Source organism: Gopherus evgoodei, chromosome 2 (assembly GCF_007399415.2).
Source record: "Gopherus evgoodei ecotype Sinaloan lineage chromosome 2, rGopEvg1_v1.p, whole genome shotgun sequence".
In the NCBI taxonomy this organism is placed as follows: Eukaryota; Metazoa; Chordata; order Testudines; family Testudinidae; genus Gopherus; species Gopherus evgoodei.
In genome coordinates this window covers 299,013,196-299,032,364 of record NC_044323.1, presented here as the reverse complement: position 1 = coordinate 299,032,364, position 19,169 = coordinate 299,013,196, and the positions used below count along the sequence as shown (strand labels likewise).

The window sequence follows — 19,169 nt, the reverse complement described above, 5'->3', positions numbered from 1 at the left end:
GCATCAAAACATTTGCTGCCATGACTAAGACAACCAAATTTGAGTCTGACAAGGGAGGGGCAATCACACAGAAATCAGTTCAGAAACTTTTTCCCATAGAGCCCAGTCCTCCTTGTAACAACCTTTTATGTGCTTGAAAATGGTTATTGTGTCCCCTCTCAGTCTTCTCTTTTCCTGACTAAACAAACTCAATTTTTTCAATCTTCCCTCATAGCTCATGTTTTCTAGACCTTTTAGTCATTTTTGTTGCTCTTCTCTGGACTTTCTCCAATTTGTCCACATCTTCCCTGGAAGGTGGCGCCCAGAACTGGACATAATACTCCAGTTGAGGCCTAATCAGCACAAAGTAGAGCAGAAGATTCACTTCTCGTGTTTTGCTTACGACACTCCTGCTTATACATCTCAGAATGATGTTCACCTTTTTTGCAAGTGTTACACTGTTGACTCCTATTTCGTTTGTGGTCCACTATGACCCCCAGATCCCTTTCCGCAGTACTCCTTCTCAAGCAGTCATTTCCCATTTTGTATGTGTGCAACTGATTGTTCCTTCTTAAATGGAGCATTTTGCCATTTGTCTTTCATAGATTCATAGACTCTAGGACTGGAAGGGACCTCGAGAGGTCATCGAGTCCAGTTAACTGCCCTCATGGCAGGACCAAATACTGTCTAGACCATCCCTGATAGACATTTATCTCACCTACTCTTAAATATCTCCAGAGATGGAGATTCCACAACCTCCCAGGCAATTTATTCCAGTGTTTAACTACCTTGACAGTTAGGAACTTTTTCCTAATGTCCAACCTAAATCTCTCTTGCTGCAGTTTAAGCCCATTGCTTCTTGTTCTATCATTAGAGGCTAAGGTGAACAAGTTTTCTCCCTCCTCCTGATGACACCCTTTTAGATACCTGAAAACTGCTATCATGTCCCCTCTCAGTCTTCTCTTTTCCAAACTAAACAAACCCAATTCCTTCAGCCTTCCTTCATAGGTCATGTTCTCAAGACCTTTAATCATTCTTGTTGCTCTTCTCTGGACCCTCTCCAATTTCTCCACATCTTTCTTGAAATGCGGTGCCCAGAACTGGACACAATACTCCAGTTGAGGCCTGACCAGCGCAGAGTAGAGCAGAAGAATGACTTCTCGTGTCTTGTTTACAACACATCTGTTAATGCATCCCGGAATCACATTTGCTTTTTTTGCAACAGTATCACACTGTTGACTCATATTTAGCTTGTGGTCCACTATGACCCCTAGATCTCTTTCTGCCATACTCCTTGACAGTCTCTTCCCATTCTGTATGTGTGAAACTGATTGTTCCTTCCTAAGTGGAGCACTTTGCATTTGTCTTTTTGGAACTTCATCCAGTTTACCTCAGACCATTTCTCCAATTTGTCCAGATCATTTTGAATTTTGACCCTGTCCTCCAAAGCAGTTGCAATCCCTCCCAGTTTGGTATCATCTGCAAACTTAATAAGCGTACTTTCTATGCCAACATCTAAGTCGTTGATGAAGATATTGAACAGAGCCGGTCCCAAAACAGACCCCTGCGGAACCCCACTTGTTTTACCTTTCCAGCAGGATTGGGAGCCATTAAAAACTACTCTCTGAGTACGGTTATCCAGCCAGTTATGCACCCATCTTATAGTAGCCCCATCTAAGTTGTATTTGCCTAGTTTATCAATAAGAATATCATGCAAGACCGTATCAAATGCCTTACTAAAGTCTAGGTATACCACATCCACCGCTTCTCCCTTATCCACAAGATTCGTTATCCTATCAAAGAAAGCTATCAGATTAGTTTGAAATGATTTGTTCTTTACAAATCCATGCTGGCTATTCCCTATCACCTTACCACCTTCCAAGTGTTTGCAGATGATTTCTTTAATTACTTGCTCCATTATCTTCCCTGGCACAGAAGTTAAAAAGACGGTTACTCACCTTTGTAGCTGTTGTTCTTTGAGATGTGTTGCTCATATCCATTCCAGTTAGGTGTGCGCGCCGCATGTGCACGTCTGCTGGAATCTTTTTACCCTAGCAACTCCAGTGGGCCGGCAGGTCGCCCCCTAGAGTGGCGCCGCCATGGCGCTTGATATATACCCCAGCTGGCCCGCCCGCTCCTCAGTTCCTTCTTGCCGGCTACTCCGACAGTGGGGAAGGAGGGCGGGTGTGGAATGGATATGAGCAACACATCTCGAAGAACAACAGTTACAAAGGTGAGTAACCATCTTTTCTTCTTCGAGTGATTGCTCATATCCATTCCAGTTAGGTGAATCCCAAGCCTTACCTAGGCGGTGGGGTTGGAGTGAGAAGTCGCGGCATGGAGCACTGCTGAGCCGAAGGCCGTGTCATCTCTGGAGTGCTGGACCAGGGAGTAATGGGAAGCGAAAGTGTGGACCGATGACCAGGTCGCAGCCATACAGATCTCTTGGATCGGCACTCGGGCAAGGAAAGCCAGCGATGACGCCTGCGCCCTGGTAGAGTGCGCAGTCACACGGCCCGTAGGGATGTGAGCCAAGTCATAACAGGTCCTGATACAGGACGTTACCCACGAGGATATCCTCTGTGAGGAAACAGGAAGGCCCTTGACACGATCCGCTATCTCCACGAAGAGCTGGGGGGACTTGCGGAAGGTTTGGTCCTCTCCACATAAAACGCTAGTGCCCGACGGACATCCAGCGAGTGGAGTTGTTGCTCCCTGCGGGACGAACGGGGCTTTGGGAAAAAGACGGGAAGGAAGATCTCCTGGTTAATGTGAAAGGCTGAGACCACCTTGGGGAGAAAAGCAGGGTGCGGTCTCAGCTGCACTTTGTCCTTATGGAAGACCGTATACGGGGGGTCTACCGTGAGGGCCCGGAGTTCCGACACCCGTCTAGCTGAGGTTATGGCCACTAGAAAGGCGGTCTTCCAGGAGAGGTAGAGCAGGGAGCAAGTCGCTAACGGCTCAAATGGAGGGCCCATGAGCCGAGACAGAACGAGGTTGAGATCCCATGAAGGGGCAGGGGGACGGACCTGTGGGTAGAGATGTTCCAGCCCCTTCTGTCTTCTCCCACCCTATGGTGACGAGATTCCTGAACGGCCATCTCCTCCCGGATGAAAGGTGGAGATGGCCGGTAGGTGAACCCGAAGGGACGATATCGCCAGACCCTGGTCCTTGAGGGACCGGATGTAGTCCAGAATATTGGTGATGGAAACTTCCATAGGGAGAAAACCCTTCTCCGAGCACCAACAGGAAAAACGCTTCCACTTGGCTGAATACGTAGCTGTAGTGGAAGGCTTCCTACTGCCCAGGAGAACCTCCCGAACTGGGGTAGAACAGCGTAACTCGGAGCTGGTCAGCCACGCAGGAGCCATGCCGTGAGATGCAGAGACCGAAGGTCCGGGGGACAGAGTCTGCCGTGGTCCTGGGTGATCAGATCCAGGTGAAGAGGCAGGGGAACTGGGTTGGTTATTGAGAGGTCCAGCAACATGGGGTACCAATGTTGCCTGGGCCACGCTGGGGCTATCAGAATCACGCGAGCTCTGTCCCTGCGCACCTTGAGGAGGACCTTGTGGACCAGCGGAAACGGAGGGAACGCATAAACAGATGGGTCGCCCATGGGATAAGCAAGGCGTCCGCTAATGACCCGGGTTCCCGACCCTGAAAGGAGCAGAATGCCTGGCATGCATCTGAGGAAGTGGGTATTCACCCACGAAAGCTCATGCTCCAAAACGTCTGTTAGTCTATAAGGTGCCACAGGATTCTTTGCTGCTTTGGCATTTCCTGTTCCCCCTGGACGTGAAGAGGTCCATCCGGGGACGACCCCACCTCTGGAAGAGTGAGAGGGCGACGTCCGGGCGAAGGGACCACTCATGTGAGCGGAAGGATCTGCTCAGGCGATCCGCCAATGTGTTTCGTACTCCAGGGAGGTAGGAGGCCGTGAGGTGAATGGCATGGGCTATACAAAATTCCCAGAGCCACGTCGCCTCCTGACATAGGGGAGAGGATCTGGTGCCGCCCTGCTTGTTGATATAGTACATGGTCGTCGTGTTGTCGGTGAACACCGCGACACAGCGACCTTGAAGGTGATAGACGAACGCTTGACAAGCAAGACGGACCGCTCTCAACTCCCGTATGTTGATGTGGAGGTCCAGTTCCTGGGGGGACCACAGGCCCTGATTCCTCAGGGTTCCGCTGTGCGCCCCCCAGCCCAGATCTGAGGCGTCCGTCGTCAGGGATGCCGAGGGTTGGGGCGGATGGAACGGGAGCCCTGCACACACGACGGACTGGTCTAGCCACCACCGGAGGGAGTCCAGTACCCCCTGGGGGATGGTGACAACTGTGTCTAACGAATGTCTGGCTGGCCGGTACTGCGCGATGAGCCAAGATTGGAGGAGCCTCATGCGGAGTCGAGCATACGCTGTCACGAACATACAGGCCGCCATATGGCCCAGGAGGGTCAGACATGTTCTTATGGAGGTCAGGGGGGCCGCCTGCAAGCGCAGAATGATGGGCGATAGCGACTGGAACCTAAGCAATGGTAGCAAGGCCCTGGCCAAGGTGGAATCCAGAACGGCCCCGATGAACTCTATCCTCTGCGTGGGGAGCAGAGTGGACTTGTCCACGTTGACAATGAGGCCTAGGGCAGCAAAGAGGTTGCTGATCCTGCGGACGTGGTCGCAGACCTGCAGCTCTGATGTGCCTCGGACCAACCAGTCGTCGAGGTAGGGGAACACGTGAATGCGGCTGCACCGAAGATGTGCGACGACGACTGCCATGCATTTCGTGAATACCCTCGGGGCCGTAGAAAGGCCAAATGGGAGGACCGCAAATTTATAATGCTGGCGGTGGACCACAAAGCGAAGGAAACGCCTGTGCTGTGGAAATATGGCGATATGAAAGTAAGCGTCCTGCATGTTGAGGGCGGCGTACCAGTCTCCAGGATCCAGTGATGGGATGATGGTCCCCAGGGATACCATGTGGAACTTCAACTTCACCATATGCTTGTTGAGTTCTCGCAGGTCGAGGATAGGCCTGAGTCCTCCCTTGGCCTTGGGGATCAGACCGTATCGGGAATAAAACCCCTTGCCCTTCTCGCTCTCTGGAACCTCTTCTATGGCTCCCTTGTCGAGGAGCGTCTGTACCTCCTGACGGAGGAATTGCTCGTCAGAGGGGTCCCTGAAGAGGGACGAGGGTGAGGGGTGGGAGGGGGGGGACGATGAAAACTGCAGGCGGTAACTGGCCTGTACAGTGCGTAAGACCCAACGGTCTGATGTTATTCGGGTCCACGCCTGGAGGAAAAACGAAAGACGGTTGGAAAACTGGGGGGAATGATTCGAAGGGGAAACTGGTACTGCGCCCTCAGGCGCCCCTTCAAAATGAAGGCTTGGGTCCGGGTGGGGCCTTGGAGGAGCCCTGGTTCTGCCCCCCTTGGTCACCCGACTGTCTGCGCCTACTGTTCCTGCCCCGGCGCCTATTAAGGTCCTGCCGTGGGCGGAACTGGGGATACAGTCGGCGTTGTTGCTGCTGGTTCTGCGGCCGGAAGGGTCTGCGCTGCGTCACGGGCGCGTGCATCCCCAAAGAGCGCATGATGACCCGATTGTCTTTAAGGCTCTTTAGCCTGGGGTCTGTCTTGTCTGAAAACAGGCCCTGGCCTTCGAAGGGGAGGTCCTGGATGGTATAGTGGAGCTCCGGTGGAAGGCCAGAGACCTGAAGCCAGGATATGCGGCGCATCGTAAGCCCTGAGGCAAGGGTCCGAGCAGCCGAGTCTGCAGCGTCCAATGAGGCCTGCAGCGAGGTCCTTGCGACTTTCTTGCCCTCATCAAGAATAGCCGCAAATTCTTGACGTGCCTCCTGCGGCAACAGCTCCTTAAACTTGTCCGCCACTACCCAGGAGTTAAAAGAGTAGCGGCTAAGGAGGGCCTGTTGGTTGGAGACCCTGAGCTGTAACGCCCCCGCCGAATAGACTTTACGGCCTAGGAGGTCCATCCGCCTCGCCTCCTTAGATTTGGGCACCGGGGCCTCTTGTCCATGGCGCTCCCTCTCGTTCACCGACTGTACCACGAGGGAGCACGGTGTCGGGTGGACGTGTAGGAATTCATAGCCCTTGGAGGGGGCCATGTACTTTCTCTCCACGCCTCGTGTGGTAGGAGGGATGGAGGCCGGTGACTGCCAGATAGCGGTGGCGTTGGCCTGAATGATCCTAATGAAAGGCAGGGCAACCCTGGTGGGAGCATCTGCGGAGAGGATGCTGACCACCGGATCCTCGATCTCAGTGACCTCCTCCGCTTGTAAATTCAAGTTTTGTGCCACGCGCCTGAGGAGGTCCTGATGTGCCCTGAGGTCGAGAGGGGGAGGGCTGGAGGACGAGGTGCCTGCCACTGCCTCGTCAGGGGAAGATGATGAGGAGACCCCTGGCAGCAGAGCGTCCATAGGGGTTCCGTCTGGGCCCGGCCCTCTGGCTCCGGAGGGAGCTCTGGGTCCTGGTGGCTTGACCTGTCCTCGCCTTCTGGAGAGGGAGGGGGGCGAGACAGCGCTGACTCTGGTGGTCTTCGGTCCGCCGCAGGCCAGGGAGAAGTATGTTGCGGACCCTGGGCTTGATGGTACGCCCAGGGAGTCCAAAACCCCCACTGCTGTGGCCCTTGGTCTTGAGGCAGAGGGTCCTGAAAGAGGGCCGCGTGTCTGTCCGGGCCCAGCGTATAAACGCTGTCCGCCTGAGTGGAGACCGATGGCTGCCTCGAAGGCCATGGAGGTGCCGAACTCGGCTGATAGGCATCTCTCAGTCCCGACGCCGACGATCCTCTCAGTGCCGAGGATCGGTACCGGGAGCCATACCGGTGCCGGGACCAGGATCGGTCTGGTACTCGGTGCTGGGATCCGGACTGGGACCTGCCTCCAGCTCGGTGCCGGGATCAGGACCGCGATCTACGTCTGATGCAGTGCCGGGATGGCGCTAGGGACCGGGACCTGCAACCAACGCGGTGCTGGGAGGTTGACCGGGACCTGTCACCAGCTCAGTGCCGGGAGGCCGACCGGGGAGTTGATTGCCGACGTGAACGGCTCCTAGAGTCCCGGTGCCGGTATCGAGAAGAGCCAGACCGGGACTGTACCGATGTTGACCTGCGCCGCGAGTGCGACCGGTACCACCTAGGAGAGCGGTGCCGGGACTGCAAGCGGCGCCGAGAGCGCAAGCGTCCACGTCGTCGGGGCCTCGAAGGCGATCGATGCCTGGATTCCAGAGACGGCGCTCTCAACGTTGGCTTGCCTCTGGAGATGACCCGCACCGGAGGTACCAGGGGTTGAGGCTGGGATGGCTCAGTCAGAGCTATCAAGTCCCGTGCCGAAACGAAGGTCTCCGGCGTGGACGGGACTAATAGCTCGACCCTAGATCTTAAGGGGGAGCTAGGAGGGGCCGGACTTGACGGACCTTCCGGGCCCGGAGTCGACGGCAACCCTGCAGGCGGTGCTGCGGCAGAGGTAGGTGCCGGGCGTTCCACTTGAGCCTGTCGAGATGATGTCGCAACGTCGAGGGTCTTTGATCGGATCCCGGTGCCGGGGATGAGCGGTGCCGGGGTGTCTTTCCGGTGCCGGCGCAGTCCGGTGCCGGTGTAGAGGTGGCCAGCTGCGCTGACGGTACTGGATTCAGTGCCGCTTCCATCAGGAGAGTCCGCAGTCTTTGATCTCTCTCTTTCTTTGTTCGAGGCTTAAAGGCCTTGCAGATGCGACACTTATCGGCGATATGCGATTCCCCGAGGCACTTCAGGCACGCGTCATGGGGATTGCTAGTTGGCATCGGCTTCTTGCAGGCCGAACACTGCTTGAAGCCCGGCGAACCAGGCATGGGCCCGGTGCCGGGCGCCGGGAAGGACAATGGCCCAACCCGCGAATAAGTTCTATAAACTATGTACAATGACTACTAATTACTAAATAACAACTCTCAACTGTTTTTTAAACTATTTACAACTACAACTATTGACAGTAACGAAGGAGAGCTAGGGATGTGGAGGACAGCAAGCCGCACTCCACAGTTCCAGCAACCGACACGGCGGTAAGAAGGAACTGAGGAGCGGGCAGGCCGGCAGGGGTATATATCAAGCGCCATGGAGGCGCCACTCTAGGGGGCGACCTGCTGGCCCACTGGAGTTGCTAGGGTAAAAAGTTTCCGGCAGACGTGCACATGCGGCGCGCACACCTAACTGGAATGGATATGAGCAATCACTCGAAGAAGAACTAACTGGTCTGTAATTTCCTGGGTTGTTTTTATTTCCCTTTTTATAGATAGGCACTATATTTGTCCTTTTCCAGTCTTCTGGCATCTGTCTCGTCTCCCATGACTTTCCAAAGATAATAGCTAGCGGCTCAGATACCTCCTCTATTAACTCCTTAAGTATTCTAGGATGCATTTCATCAGGCCCTGATGACTTGCAGGTATCTAACTTTTCTAAGTGATTTTTAACTTGCTCTTTTTTTATTTTATCTACTAAACCTACCCCCTTCCCATAAGCATTCACTATACTAGACATTCCTTCAGACTTCTCAGTGAAGACTGAAACAAAGAAGTCATTAAGCATCTCTGCCATTTCCAAGTTTCCTGTTACTGTTTCTCCCTCCTCACTGAGCAATGGGCCTACCCTGTCCTTGGTCTTCCTCTTGCTTCTAATGTATTGATAAAAAGTCTTCTTGTTTCCCTTTATTCCCATAGCTAGTTTGAGCTCATTTTGTGCCTTTGCCTTTCTAATCTTGCCTCTGCATTCCTGTGTTGTTTGCCTATATTCATCCTCTGTAATCTGACCTAGTTTCCATTTTTTATATGACTCCTTTTTATTTTGTAGGTCATGCAAGATCTCGTGGTTAAGCCAAGGTGGTCTTTTGCCACATTTTCTATCTTTCCTACCCAGCGAAATAGCTTGCTTTTGGGCCCTTAATAGTGTCCCTTTGAAAAACTGCCAACTCTCATCAGTTGTTTTTCCCTTCAATCTTGATTCCCATGGGACCTTACCTATCAGCTCTCTGAGCTTACCAAAATCCGCCTTCCTGAAATCCATGGTTTCTATTTTGCTGTACTCCCTTCTACCCTTCCTTAGAATTGCAAACTCTATGATTTCATGATCACTTTCACCCAAGCTTCCTTCTACTTTCAAATTCTCAACGAGTTCCTCCCTATTTGTTAAAATCAAGTCTAGAACAGCTTCCCCCCTAGTAGCTTTTTCAACCTTCTGAAATAAAAAGTCATCTGCAATGCAGTCCAGGAACTTATTGGATAGTCTGTGCCCCACGGTGTTATTTTCCCAACATATATCTGGATAGTTGAAGTCCCCCATCACCACCAAATCTTGGGCTTTGGATGATTTTGTTAGTTGTTTAAAAAAAGCCTCATCCACCTGGTTAGGTGGCCTGTAGTAGACTCCTAGCACGACATCACCCTTTATTGAATTTCATCCTATTTACTTCAGACCATTTTCCCAGTCTGTCCAGACCATTTTGAATTTTAATCCTATCCTCCAAAGCACTTCCAAACCCCTCTCAGCTTGGTATCTTCCACAAACTTGTACATGTATTCTCTATGCCATTATCTAAAGCACTGATGAAGATATTGAACAGAACCGGACCCAGAACTGATCCCTGTGAGATCCCACTTGTTATGCCGTTCCAGCATGACTGTGAACCACTGATAATTTCTCTCTGGGAACAGTTTTCCAACCAGTTTTAAACCCACCTTGTAGTATCTCCGTCTAGGTTGCATTTCCCTAGTTTGTTTAGGAGAGGGTCTTGTGAGACAGTATCAAAGGCTTTACTAAGGTCAACAAGCCCAAGACTTCTACAGTACTCAGGAAGAAGCTGACACAAGGGTGCCTCTGCATGTTGTATGTGCCAGTATAGCTTTTGGGTCTCTTGGTATCAAAGAAACTATTGTAATTATGTCACTTGATACAGATGATTTGGTCCTTGCTGCTCACTACTTTCCAAAAATGGAACACATTGATCGCACGTGGATTGAAACAGGCACCATTACCGGCACAGCTGACAAGTGTCACTCTATACCTGTGCAGACAATTTGTGACGCACTCACTCCTGACTTCTGCAACATACTTCCTGTTGTACATGGATGTGACTCTGTGTCATCCCTATTTGATACCAGGAAAAAAATCTGCGTTTAATGTTGTCAAAACAAAGAGAGCTTACCATTCAGAGATCCTGCCAAATTAGGAGAGACTGACAAACAAGCCACAATTTCTGCAGCAAGGAAGTTGGTAGTAGTGCTATATGACCAGAGCAACAAAGGAGACCCACAAAGACCTCAATTGTTTGTGCCTCAATCTAGCCAGCAAAAAGGACAAGTCACTGGCCAAACTCCCACCATGTGAGAACAGTTTTGAAGAGTGTATCAAAAGAGCATCTTGGCAAACAAAGATTTGGATGTCTTAACACACAGGTAAGCCAGATGTTGGATCTTATTGCAACATGGATGAAAAAATGTAGATGGTGAACTACTTCCCGTATTCTTCAAAGGCCCAATGGCATCTGAGCTTCTACAAGATCTTATGTGTGCCTGTGCCAGTAGCGGCTGCTGCACAAGCAACTCTGTCTGCAGAAAGAACACTCTTCCCTGCACAGAACTGTGTCCATGCTGAGGCAGTGAAGACTGTGATAATTGACAGAGATCATAATGAACAAGATGATGATAATGGTGTTGACTAGAAGTGTCACCAGCTTTTACATTTCAATTATACCTGTACAAATGTACTACCAGATTTTATTTTACCTTTTAGATTGTTGCTGCAATATTTGAGGTCACAAAGAAATCCAATTGTATTTCTTGAAATAATACAGAGTCATTAAACTAACAGAAATGAATGCAAATATTTCAAAGTGGTCATTTTAACGTGTTGAGGGTGTCATTGTTTATTCTCGTTTTCTATGGTAATGGCACCAGTTCCACATTATACCTCACCATTAAGTAGCCATCAGAAGCTTTCAATAATGTATAATGTGCATGTATGTAGAGATGGTACATTAAGCTGACCAAATCAGTGCTGTCTACTGCTCACCTATAGTGTGTTTCCTACTCTACTGGGGAATAGAAGGAAGTTCATTGTGATAAGGCAGCATCTTGAAATATGCTACGTGAGCGTTGAGTACAGGAGAAATGTCCCATAAAGTGGCATATCCTTGCTTTTAAAGGCTTGAGTTGGGGGATTTCAGTTATTCAACCTTAATCCCTTTAAAACAGAGCTTTTGTATATATATTTAATAAGAACATAAGAATGGCCATACTGGGTCAGACCAAAGGTCCATCTAGCCCAGTATCCTGTCTTCCAACAGTGGCCAATGCCAGGTGCCCCAGAGGGAATGAACAGAACAGGGAATCATCAAATGATCCATCCCCGTTACCGATTCCCAACTTCTGGCAAACAGAGGCTAAGGACCCCATCCCTGCATATTCTGGCTAATAGCCATCGATGGACCTATCCTCCATGAATTTATCTAGTTCTTTGTTGAAATTCAGTATAGTCATGGCCTTCACAACATCCTCTGTCAAGGAGTTCCACAGATTGACTGTGTGCTGTGTAAAGAAATACGGCCTTTTCTTTGTTTTAAACCTGCTGCCTTTAATTTCATTTGGTGACCCCTAGTTCTTGTGTTATGAGAAGGGGTAAATAACACTTCCTTATTTACTTTCTCCATATCAGTCATGATTTCATAGACCTCTATCATATCTCCACTTAGTTGTCTTTTTTCCAGGCTGCAAAGTCCCAGTCTTTAATCTTTCCTCATATGGAAGCTGTTCCATACCCCTACTCATTTTTGTTCCCCTTTTCTGAACCTTTTCCAATTCCAATATATCTTTTTTTGAGTTGGGGTGATCACATCTGTACACAGTATTCCAGATGTGGGCGTACCATGGATTTATATAGAAGCAATATGATATTCTCGGTCTTATTATCTATCTCTTTCTTGACGATTCCCAATATCCTGTTAGCTTTTTTGACTGCCGCTGCACACTGAGCAGATGTTTTCAGAGAACTATCCACAATGATTTCAAGATCTCTTTCTTGATTGGTAACAGCTAATTTAGACCCAAATGTTTAATATGTATAGTTGAGATTATGTTTTCCAATGTACATTATATTGCATTTATTAACATTGAATTTCATCTGCCATTTTGTTGCTCAGTCTCCCAGTTTTGTGAGATCCCTCTGTAGCTCTTTGCATTCTGCTTTGGAGTTAACTAACTTGAGTAGTTTTGTATCATCTGCAAAGTTTGCCATGCCATTATTTATGCCTTTTTCCAGATCGTTTATGAGTATGTTGAACAGTACTGGTCTCAGTACAGACCCCTGGGGGACACCACTGTTTACCTCTCTCCATTCTGAAAACTGACCATTTATTTCTAACCTTTATTTCTGATCTTTTAACCAGTCACTGATCCCTGAGAGGATCTTCCCTCTTTGCTTAAGAGCCTTTGGTGAGGGACCTTGTCAAAGGCTTTATGAAAATCTAAGTACACTATATCCACTGGATCACCCTTGTCCACATGCTTGTTGACCCGCTCAAAGAATTCTAGTAGATTGGTGAGGCATCATTTCCCTTTACAAAAAACTATGGTGACTCTTCCCCAACGAATTATGTTCATCTATGTGTCTGACAATTTTGTTCTTTACTATAGTTTCTACCAATTTGCCCATAATTGACATTAGGTTTACTAGCCTGTAATTGCCAGGATCGCGTCTGGAGCCCTTTTTAAAAATTGGCATCACATTAGGTATCCTCCGCTCATCTGGTACAGAAGCTGATTTAAATGATAGGTTACAGACTACAGTTAATAGTCGTGCAATTTCAAATTTGAGTTCCTTCAGAACTCTTGGATGAATACCATCTGGTTTTGGTGACTTATTACTGTTTAGTTTATCAATTTGTTCCAAAACTTCCTCTAATGACACCTCAATCTGGGACAGTTCCTCAGATTTGTCACCTAAAAAGAATGGCTCAGGTTTGGGAATCTTCCTCAGATCCTCAGCTGTGAAGACCAGTGCAAAGAATTCATTTAGTTTCTCTGCAATGGCCTTATCATCCTTGAGTGCTCCTTTAACATCTTGATCATCCAGTGACCCCTATATGGTAACTATTGGAGGCAGCACAGAAGAGGGGAAAGGGTGACACCCCCACATACAACTTTCCCTTTCTGGTATGTGGAGATATGCATAGAAAGCAGATGTTTGAAGTGAGGGGTGAGGAGACACCAAGCTAGGGGGAGGGCAGGGGAACTGTGTGGGAGAGAAGATCTTTCTCTGCCACCCCTCACACCAGCACAATGATGCAGAAATCTCTGAGAAAGGGGAAGCCTGTCATGTGCCATTCCTCTTCCACTGGGCCAGTCACTGCGCCTCCGACCCTGTTAAAGCTATAGAGATTCCATAGTGGGGAACCTCAGGTGCTGTTCCCTTTGACTATGAAACGTATATAGCTCTCATTGCCATAGGAGTTGAACACCTCACAATGGGTTTAACATGTTTCTCCTCATGACATGCTGTGTCCCCATTTTACACAAGGGGAATGGAGGCACACATATATCAAGTGATCTGCCCAAGGTCCAACTGGAAATCGGTGGTGGAGCATGGAATTCAACCTGGGTCTCTGGAGTTCAAGCCCCAAACCAATGGACCATCTTTTGTTTCCTGAGCTGAGTTCATGGCATAGACTAGTTCTTCCCAGTTTTCTAACCAGAGTGCAGGGATAGCTCTCATTCCTGCAGGCCTCCTAATGTCAGTCCCTTTGGAAACAATGGGATATGGAGGCAACCTTAGTAGTGGCAGGTTCACTGCCAGACACCATAACTTCAGTGAAGAGGCAGCCATCTTTCCTAAGGGCACTCTTTGACTTCATTATCCTATGAGTTATGGAAAATGATGGTTATTTTGAATAAGGCCAAATTATGAACTTTAAGGGCAAAACTTAGACATGAAGATTGTTAGTAACTTTACTTAATAACCACCCAGTTTCTTCAAATGTACATTTAAGACTATCTTTTCAGTTTGTTAGCTAGAAGGTGCCCCCCAAAATGAGAGAAATGTTTCTTAACGGACTAATTTTTAATTAATTTACACTTCAACTGTTACCTGAAAAATTCTCAGAAAATTCCATTCCTTTTCAGATTATGTGCTGTAAATTTGGGGAAGATACACTGTTCTCTCCATGAAAAACAATGAGGGAAAATCCCTGATTCAAGTGGAGAAACAGAACCCATCTTAATGACAGCAGTGCTCTGTGTCATGTGCCATACAAGTGAAAACCCCTGACACCATGCGTGGGGAGCAGAAATGGCCAGAAGGGAGCTAGGAGAGCGAAGAGACATTTACAGCAGAGTGTACAATGTGACACGGCAGCAGAATGAGACCAATGCTACTTGGGACTGCTCTACAGAGGCATGACATGAAAAGCAGAGATAGTCCTTAGTAACACACTGACTGAAATGCCATGCCTATATCTGGGTGCCTCACATTAAACAGTGAAGAAACTTCAGAGAGAAGCAACAGTGCTCCAGCAGCTAGAGGGTCAGATTTATAGAGAGTGATTATTCAGAATGCCACAAGATGCGGAAAAATTAAGGAAGTGCTATGGAAGAACATCCTGGCTGGAAGAGGGATCTGGCTGGAGAATCATCCCCTCACAGAGGAAGGAATGGGAACCCTGTTGCTGAGGCATCCTCTCCCCAGGGAAAGGGGGATGAGCCCCAGTTCAGTGAACATTGGTTCAATCTGGTTTTAAATAACTATAAAAGGTACAATAATACTATGTGACCTTTCCAATAACACGAGTCTCTCAGCTTTCCAGCCTCAAACCAATGCACTGGCTCCAGCATCTTCCATCCAAGGCTCTCGAAGACTTTACAAACATTAACTCATTCACCCTCATAGTCTCCATGGGAGGAAGAACAATAGCATTATCGCCAACATACACAGCAACATAAGATTTGCCAGACTGGATCAGATCCAAAGTCCATCTAGTCCAGTATCCTGTCTCCAGCAGTGGTCAGTACAAGGAGCTTCAGAGGAATGGGCACGAAACATTGCTGTAACAATTGTGGGATAATTTACCCCATGAAGATTGCATTCTAACTCCTAATAGAGACTCTTAAATCCTGAAGCAGGAGGTTTTATCTCATTTCCAAAATGTTTGCTTGCATTCATTGTTATAACTTTGGATATGTCTGTTACCCGCATGAGTGTTCAATCCGTATTTGAACTTTGCTAAGTTCTTGGCCTCAATGACACCTTGTGGTAATGAGTTCCACAGTCTAACTGCAAATTATGTATGTAGAAAGGAATTTCCTTTTATCAGTTTTGCATTTGCCACCTTTTAAGTTTCACTGCATGTCTCTTTGTCTGATACTATGAAACAGGTGGAAAAAACAGGAGCAAAGAGAGGGAAGGGAATTGTGCACGGTCACATGAACATCAGTGCCTGAGCTGAAGTCAATACAATGAGACTTTATTGTCATGAAGACCTACACAAGTGTTGCTAAAGTGTAAAGAAGAGACAAACCCCTCAAGTTCCTGTCAGAGGTAGACAGGATTGGATAGACAGATAGGTCTGTGCACTGTGTTCTGGCCACTACAGTCTCCCTTGCTACTGGCCCCTAAACATTCCCTCTCTCTGATGCTACAGATTCAATGCTACGACTGCTAGTAAAGAGAGAGGGATAGAAGGCTCCCCTTGACTCACCGTGCTGCCCTCCACATGGCTCGTTTCTCTGCCTCCAGGGCCCGGCGCTCAGCTGGAGACAGCTCCTTCTCCTGGGTACTTAGGAACTCAGGGCTCTGCATCCGCAATCGCTCCTGGTGCCGTCGCTCAGCTTTGGCCGTTCGCACAGGTGCCCCTGCCTCACCCCCTCCTGGGTAAACTGGGATCAGTCTGGGAAGAGAGGCCAGGAATAACAAAGGGCTTGGCCCAGCCCATCCTCAAGTACCCAGACTTCCTGCTCTCTCTCCTCAAAGGAGAGGTCCACCTTGTACCCTGCCCAAAGCTCCGAGCCCCCCAACGGATCTCCTCAAAAGAAGGGCCCCACCGCATCCCCTGCCCAACCCCGCCAGGCTCCTGGCTCTCACTAAGTACCCAACCAGTGCCCCCCATGCCCTGTACCTGACCTCTGCCCCCTACACCCATCCCTCCCCAAAGACAGGTCCCTGCTCCATCTCCCCCCCCTCCCCGAAGCCTGCCCGTTACCCCATTCCCTGCTGAATGGCCCACTATGTGGCAGTCTGTGGGCAGCAGGCAGGGAAGGACAGGGGCTGTTGCAGTGCAGTGTTGCTTCTTCCCCTCCAGAGTCCCCTCTTACCCAGACATAGAATTAGGCCTCTGCTCGGGCTTGAATCCTTCTTCTAGTGAGTTTCTCTGGGAGCTGCTGTGCTCATCTGCCTCAGAGATCCTGGCAGCAACACAGACATGTCAGCCAAGCATGCTGCAGGCATGCGTACCCTGGAGGGTTCAGAGCACAGATCCCCCTTCCCATGGACCTGAGCCGCAGGAATTAGACACTGCAACTCAGCTCAGTGACATGGCCCTTGATGCATTTACCTGACACCCTTGCTATCATGCACACAGAGCTTATCCCTCCAGTCCCATCTGCCCAGAGGAGAAGCCTTCAAGCGCATGTGAGCAGGGATCATTCGGAATGAGTCACCTGGTAACCAGGTCAATTGGTGAAACTGGAACTCGCAGATCATGGGAACAGCCTCCCAGGTCCTATGGCAGAACCTCAAGAGACTGGGAGCAGGCTGACAGGTACACATCCTCTTCACTCTGCCTGGTCTTTGTTATCATTGAGACTGCCAGCACCTGCCCTGTAATCTGGGAGCCCTCTCCCTTCCTTCTACCTCCAGGCTGGGGATTTCTCCTCAGAATCTCGCAGAGCCTACCTTTCTCTCCGTTCTGACAACACGGGCTCTTAGCAGGTCCAGGCCCCAATTATGTCCCATCTCCATTATCACAGCTACATCCTCTCTGATGTATGCATCTATCTCACCCCAGACAGGCCATCCAAACTCATCTTCCTCACCCAGAGGTCTGACTGTGTCACCTCAACCTGCTGTATCAAGTGTAAATCCAGCCCCGCTCCCTGTGACTGACTGCTTCTTGTTGATGTCAGATATCTCTGAAGGCACAAAATCTGCCCTCAGGCAGCCCTCTAGAACTAAGTGAGGGCAGACCTGCGCTAAAGGCTGCATTCTCAGTGATCCACATCCTTTGCAATGCCATTGGCCCAGTGTGCCCTAGGTATAAGTCAGCACAGAATTTGGCCCTGAATAAGCAGCAAAAGATCTTATTTCCTATCACAATATTGTCAACAGCTGCCTGTTCCCACCCAGACTAGAGACAGGGAGTTGATGGGGAGAGGCAGTGTAGCTGTTCCCACTCTAAGTACCTTCCTTCTATTAAACTCACTGGAGACCAACTGAACAATCAGCCTGACGAGCAACTGAGCCAGTGATGTGGTGCCACAGATACACTCTCCAGAGCTCGCTGTAGGATGGACTGGCCCACAACCCTGTAGCCCAGCAAAGGGAGAGCACCAAAGGGAGGCCACCTCCACCCTACCTTCACAGAGTGATGCATCTGGCTGTGGAGAGAGGAGGGATAAACTGCCTCTGCAAAGACTGCATGTTTGGCTGCTGCCATTTACTGTTTGCCAGGAACCCAGTTTAGTATGGCAGTGCAGGGGGGAACCCTCACCATGCAAGTGTAATGCGAGGTGTTTCTGGACTGAGACTGAATGAATACAAATGCTAATGGGGAGATGGGGAGGAAACTGGAGCCAACATGAGGACATGGACTGTCCCCAGTGTGGTCAGGCAGCATGAGAAGACTCTAAGCCAAAGTCTACAAGACGAAGATGCTTGGCCCTTTGGCCCAAGGCATGGTCCTGCCGCAGTTTATGGGGAAAGAGTCAGATAGATAAGATTCTGAGAAAGTTCAAAGGCAGCAACCTGAGCTTTATTCTGTCTGAAGCCCAATTCTCCACCTGTAAAGCAAATCTGCAGGGAAAGGAATGAAAGCAGCAGCACTAATGCAGAACCGCAGCCTGAGGAGACAGACTCCAGCAGACCCAGGCATAAAGCAAGAACCTAAGGGGCAGGGCTTGGCACAGGCTTAGCAAAGAGGTGTGTCCCCCAACCTAGCCACAACTACAATCAATGACTCCAGGGCAGCCACTCATTTGAGAACAAGGACCTAGAGACAAACTGTGATGCTCAGTTCCCCCGCAAAGGTGGTGGAGCCTGCCCAGACCTTCCCATCTGGGGAAAGGTGATGCTGGCATACTCCTAGGACACAGAGCTGGATCTGAGCTGCCAGTCAGTCTTACCGAGTTGCCAGGGACTGAATGCTCCTTCCATTTAGTCTCTTGATCTTGTATTCCACTCCTTCGATGATGACACTGGACTGCATGCTCATATCGGGCATCAGCTTCCCCATATCCTCCTCTTCCTCTTCCTCCTCCTCCTCCAACAACAGAGCCCGTTTCTGCTGCAGTTTACGAACTGCCAAAATGAGGAAGACCCATATGAGTGGGGAGAGAACTGCAGAGCTGGCTGCCTGCAGTGATTCCCATGGCCACCGAGGTTCATGGTAGGTCCTTTCCCTCTAAGGGCCTTGCTCACTCTCTGCAAGAGAGTCCTACAGTTTCTGTAACAGTCTTTGAGTCTATTCCCTCCCTGAAGACACACTTCTCTTCAGCTCTCTTAGAATCTACTCCTTTCCCAGCCTTGATGCTTTTCAGCCTGTCCTCTTAATCACTTCTTTGTAATCAGCAAAACCTTTTCCCTAGCTTTCTTCCTGGCTATAACCTCAGACAGTGTCCAACCGCTTCACCCTCTGTAACTCCTCCATAGATGGGAACCACCTAGGAGCCTTTGGGAAGACCCCCTGTGGAGACGGATCCCACAGGATATGATGTTTATGTCAGGGATCAGATCTCTAGGAGTCAACAGCCAGATTCAGACCTGTCCCTCCATGGGCACAGAGCCCCAGGAGCTAATGGGCAAACATCATCCCCCCAGCTCAGTTGACAAGCAGACCCCCTCCACATACATCAGGGACAGTGCCATGAGGAGTCTATGGGTAGGACCCTGCTGGGGGGATGGAGGCCAGATGAGTTGATGATCCTCTCCACTCAATGGAGGCCAGAGTCATGGCAA

General features: G+C 49.5%; 1 protein-coding gene across 26 annotated transcripts in view; it reads right to left on the bottom strand.

The window, feature by feature from the left end:
• Window positions 1-19,169, bottom strand: part of SCRIB (scribble planar cell polarity protein) — a 234,895-nt gene that overhangs the window by 41,456 nt on the left and 174,270 nt on the right. For all 26 annotated transcript variants that reach the window (XM_030554133.1, XM_030554141.1, XM_030554149.1 and 23 more), the window contains 3 exons: window positions 18,338-18,512; window positions 16,313-16,402; window positions 15,700-15,888 (listed from right to left, as the gene is read on the bottom strand). In XM_030554133.1, the coding sequence (XP_030409993.1) occupies window positions 15,700-15,888; window positions 16,313-16,402; window positions 18,338-18,512 (454 nt within the window). The remainder of the gene's footprint in view (window positions 1-15,699; window positions 15,889-16,312; window positions 16,403-18,337; window positions 18,513-19,169) is intronic.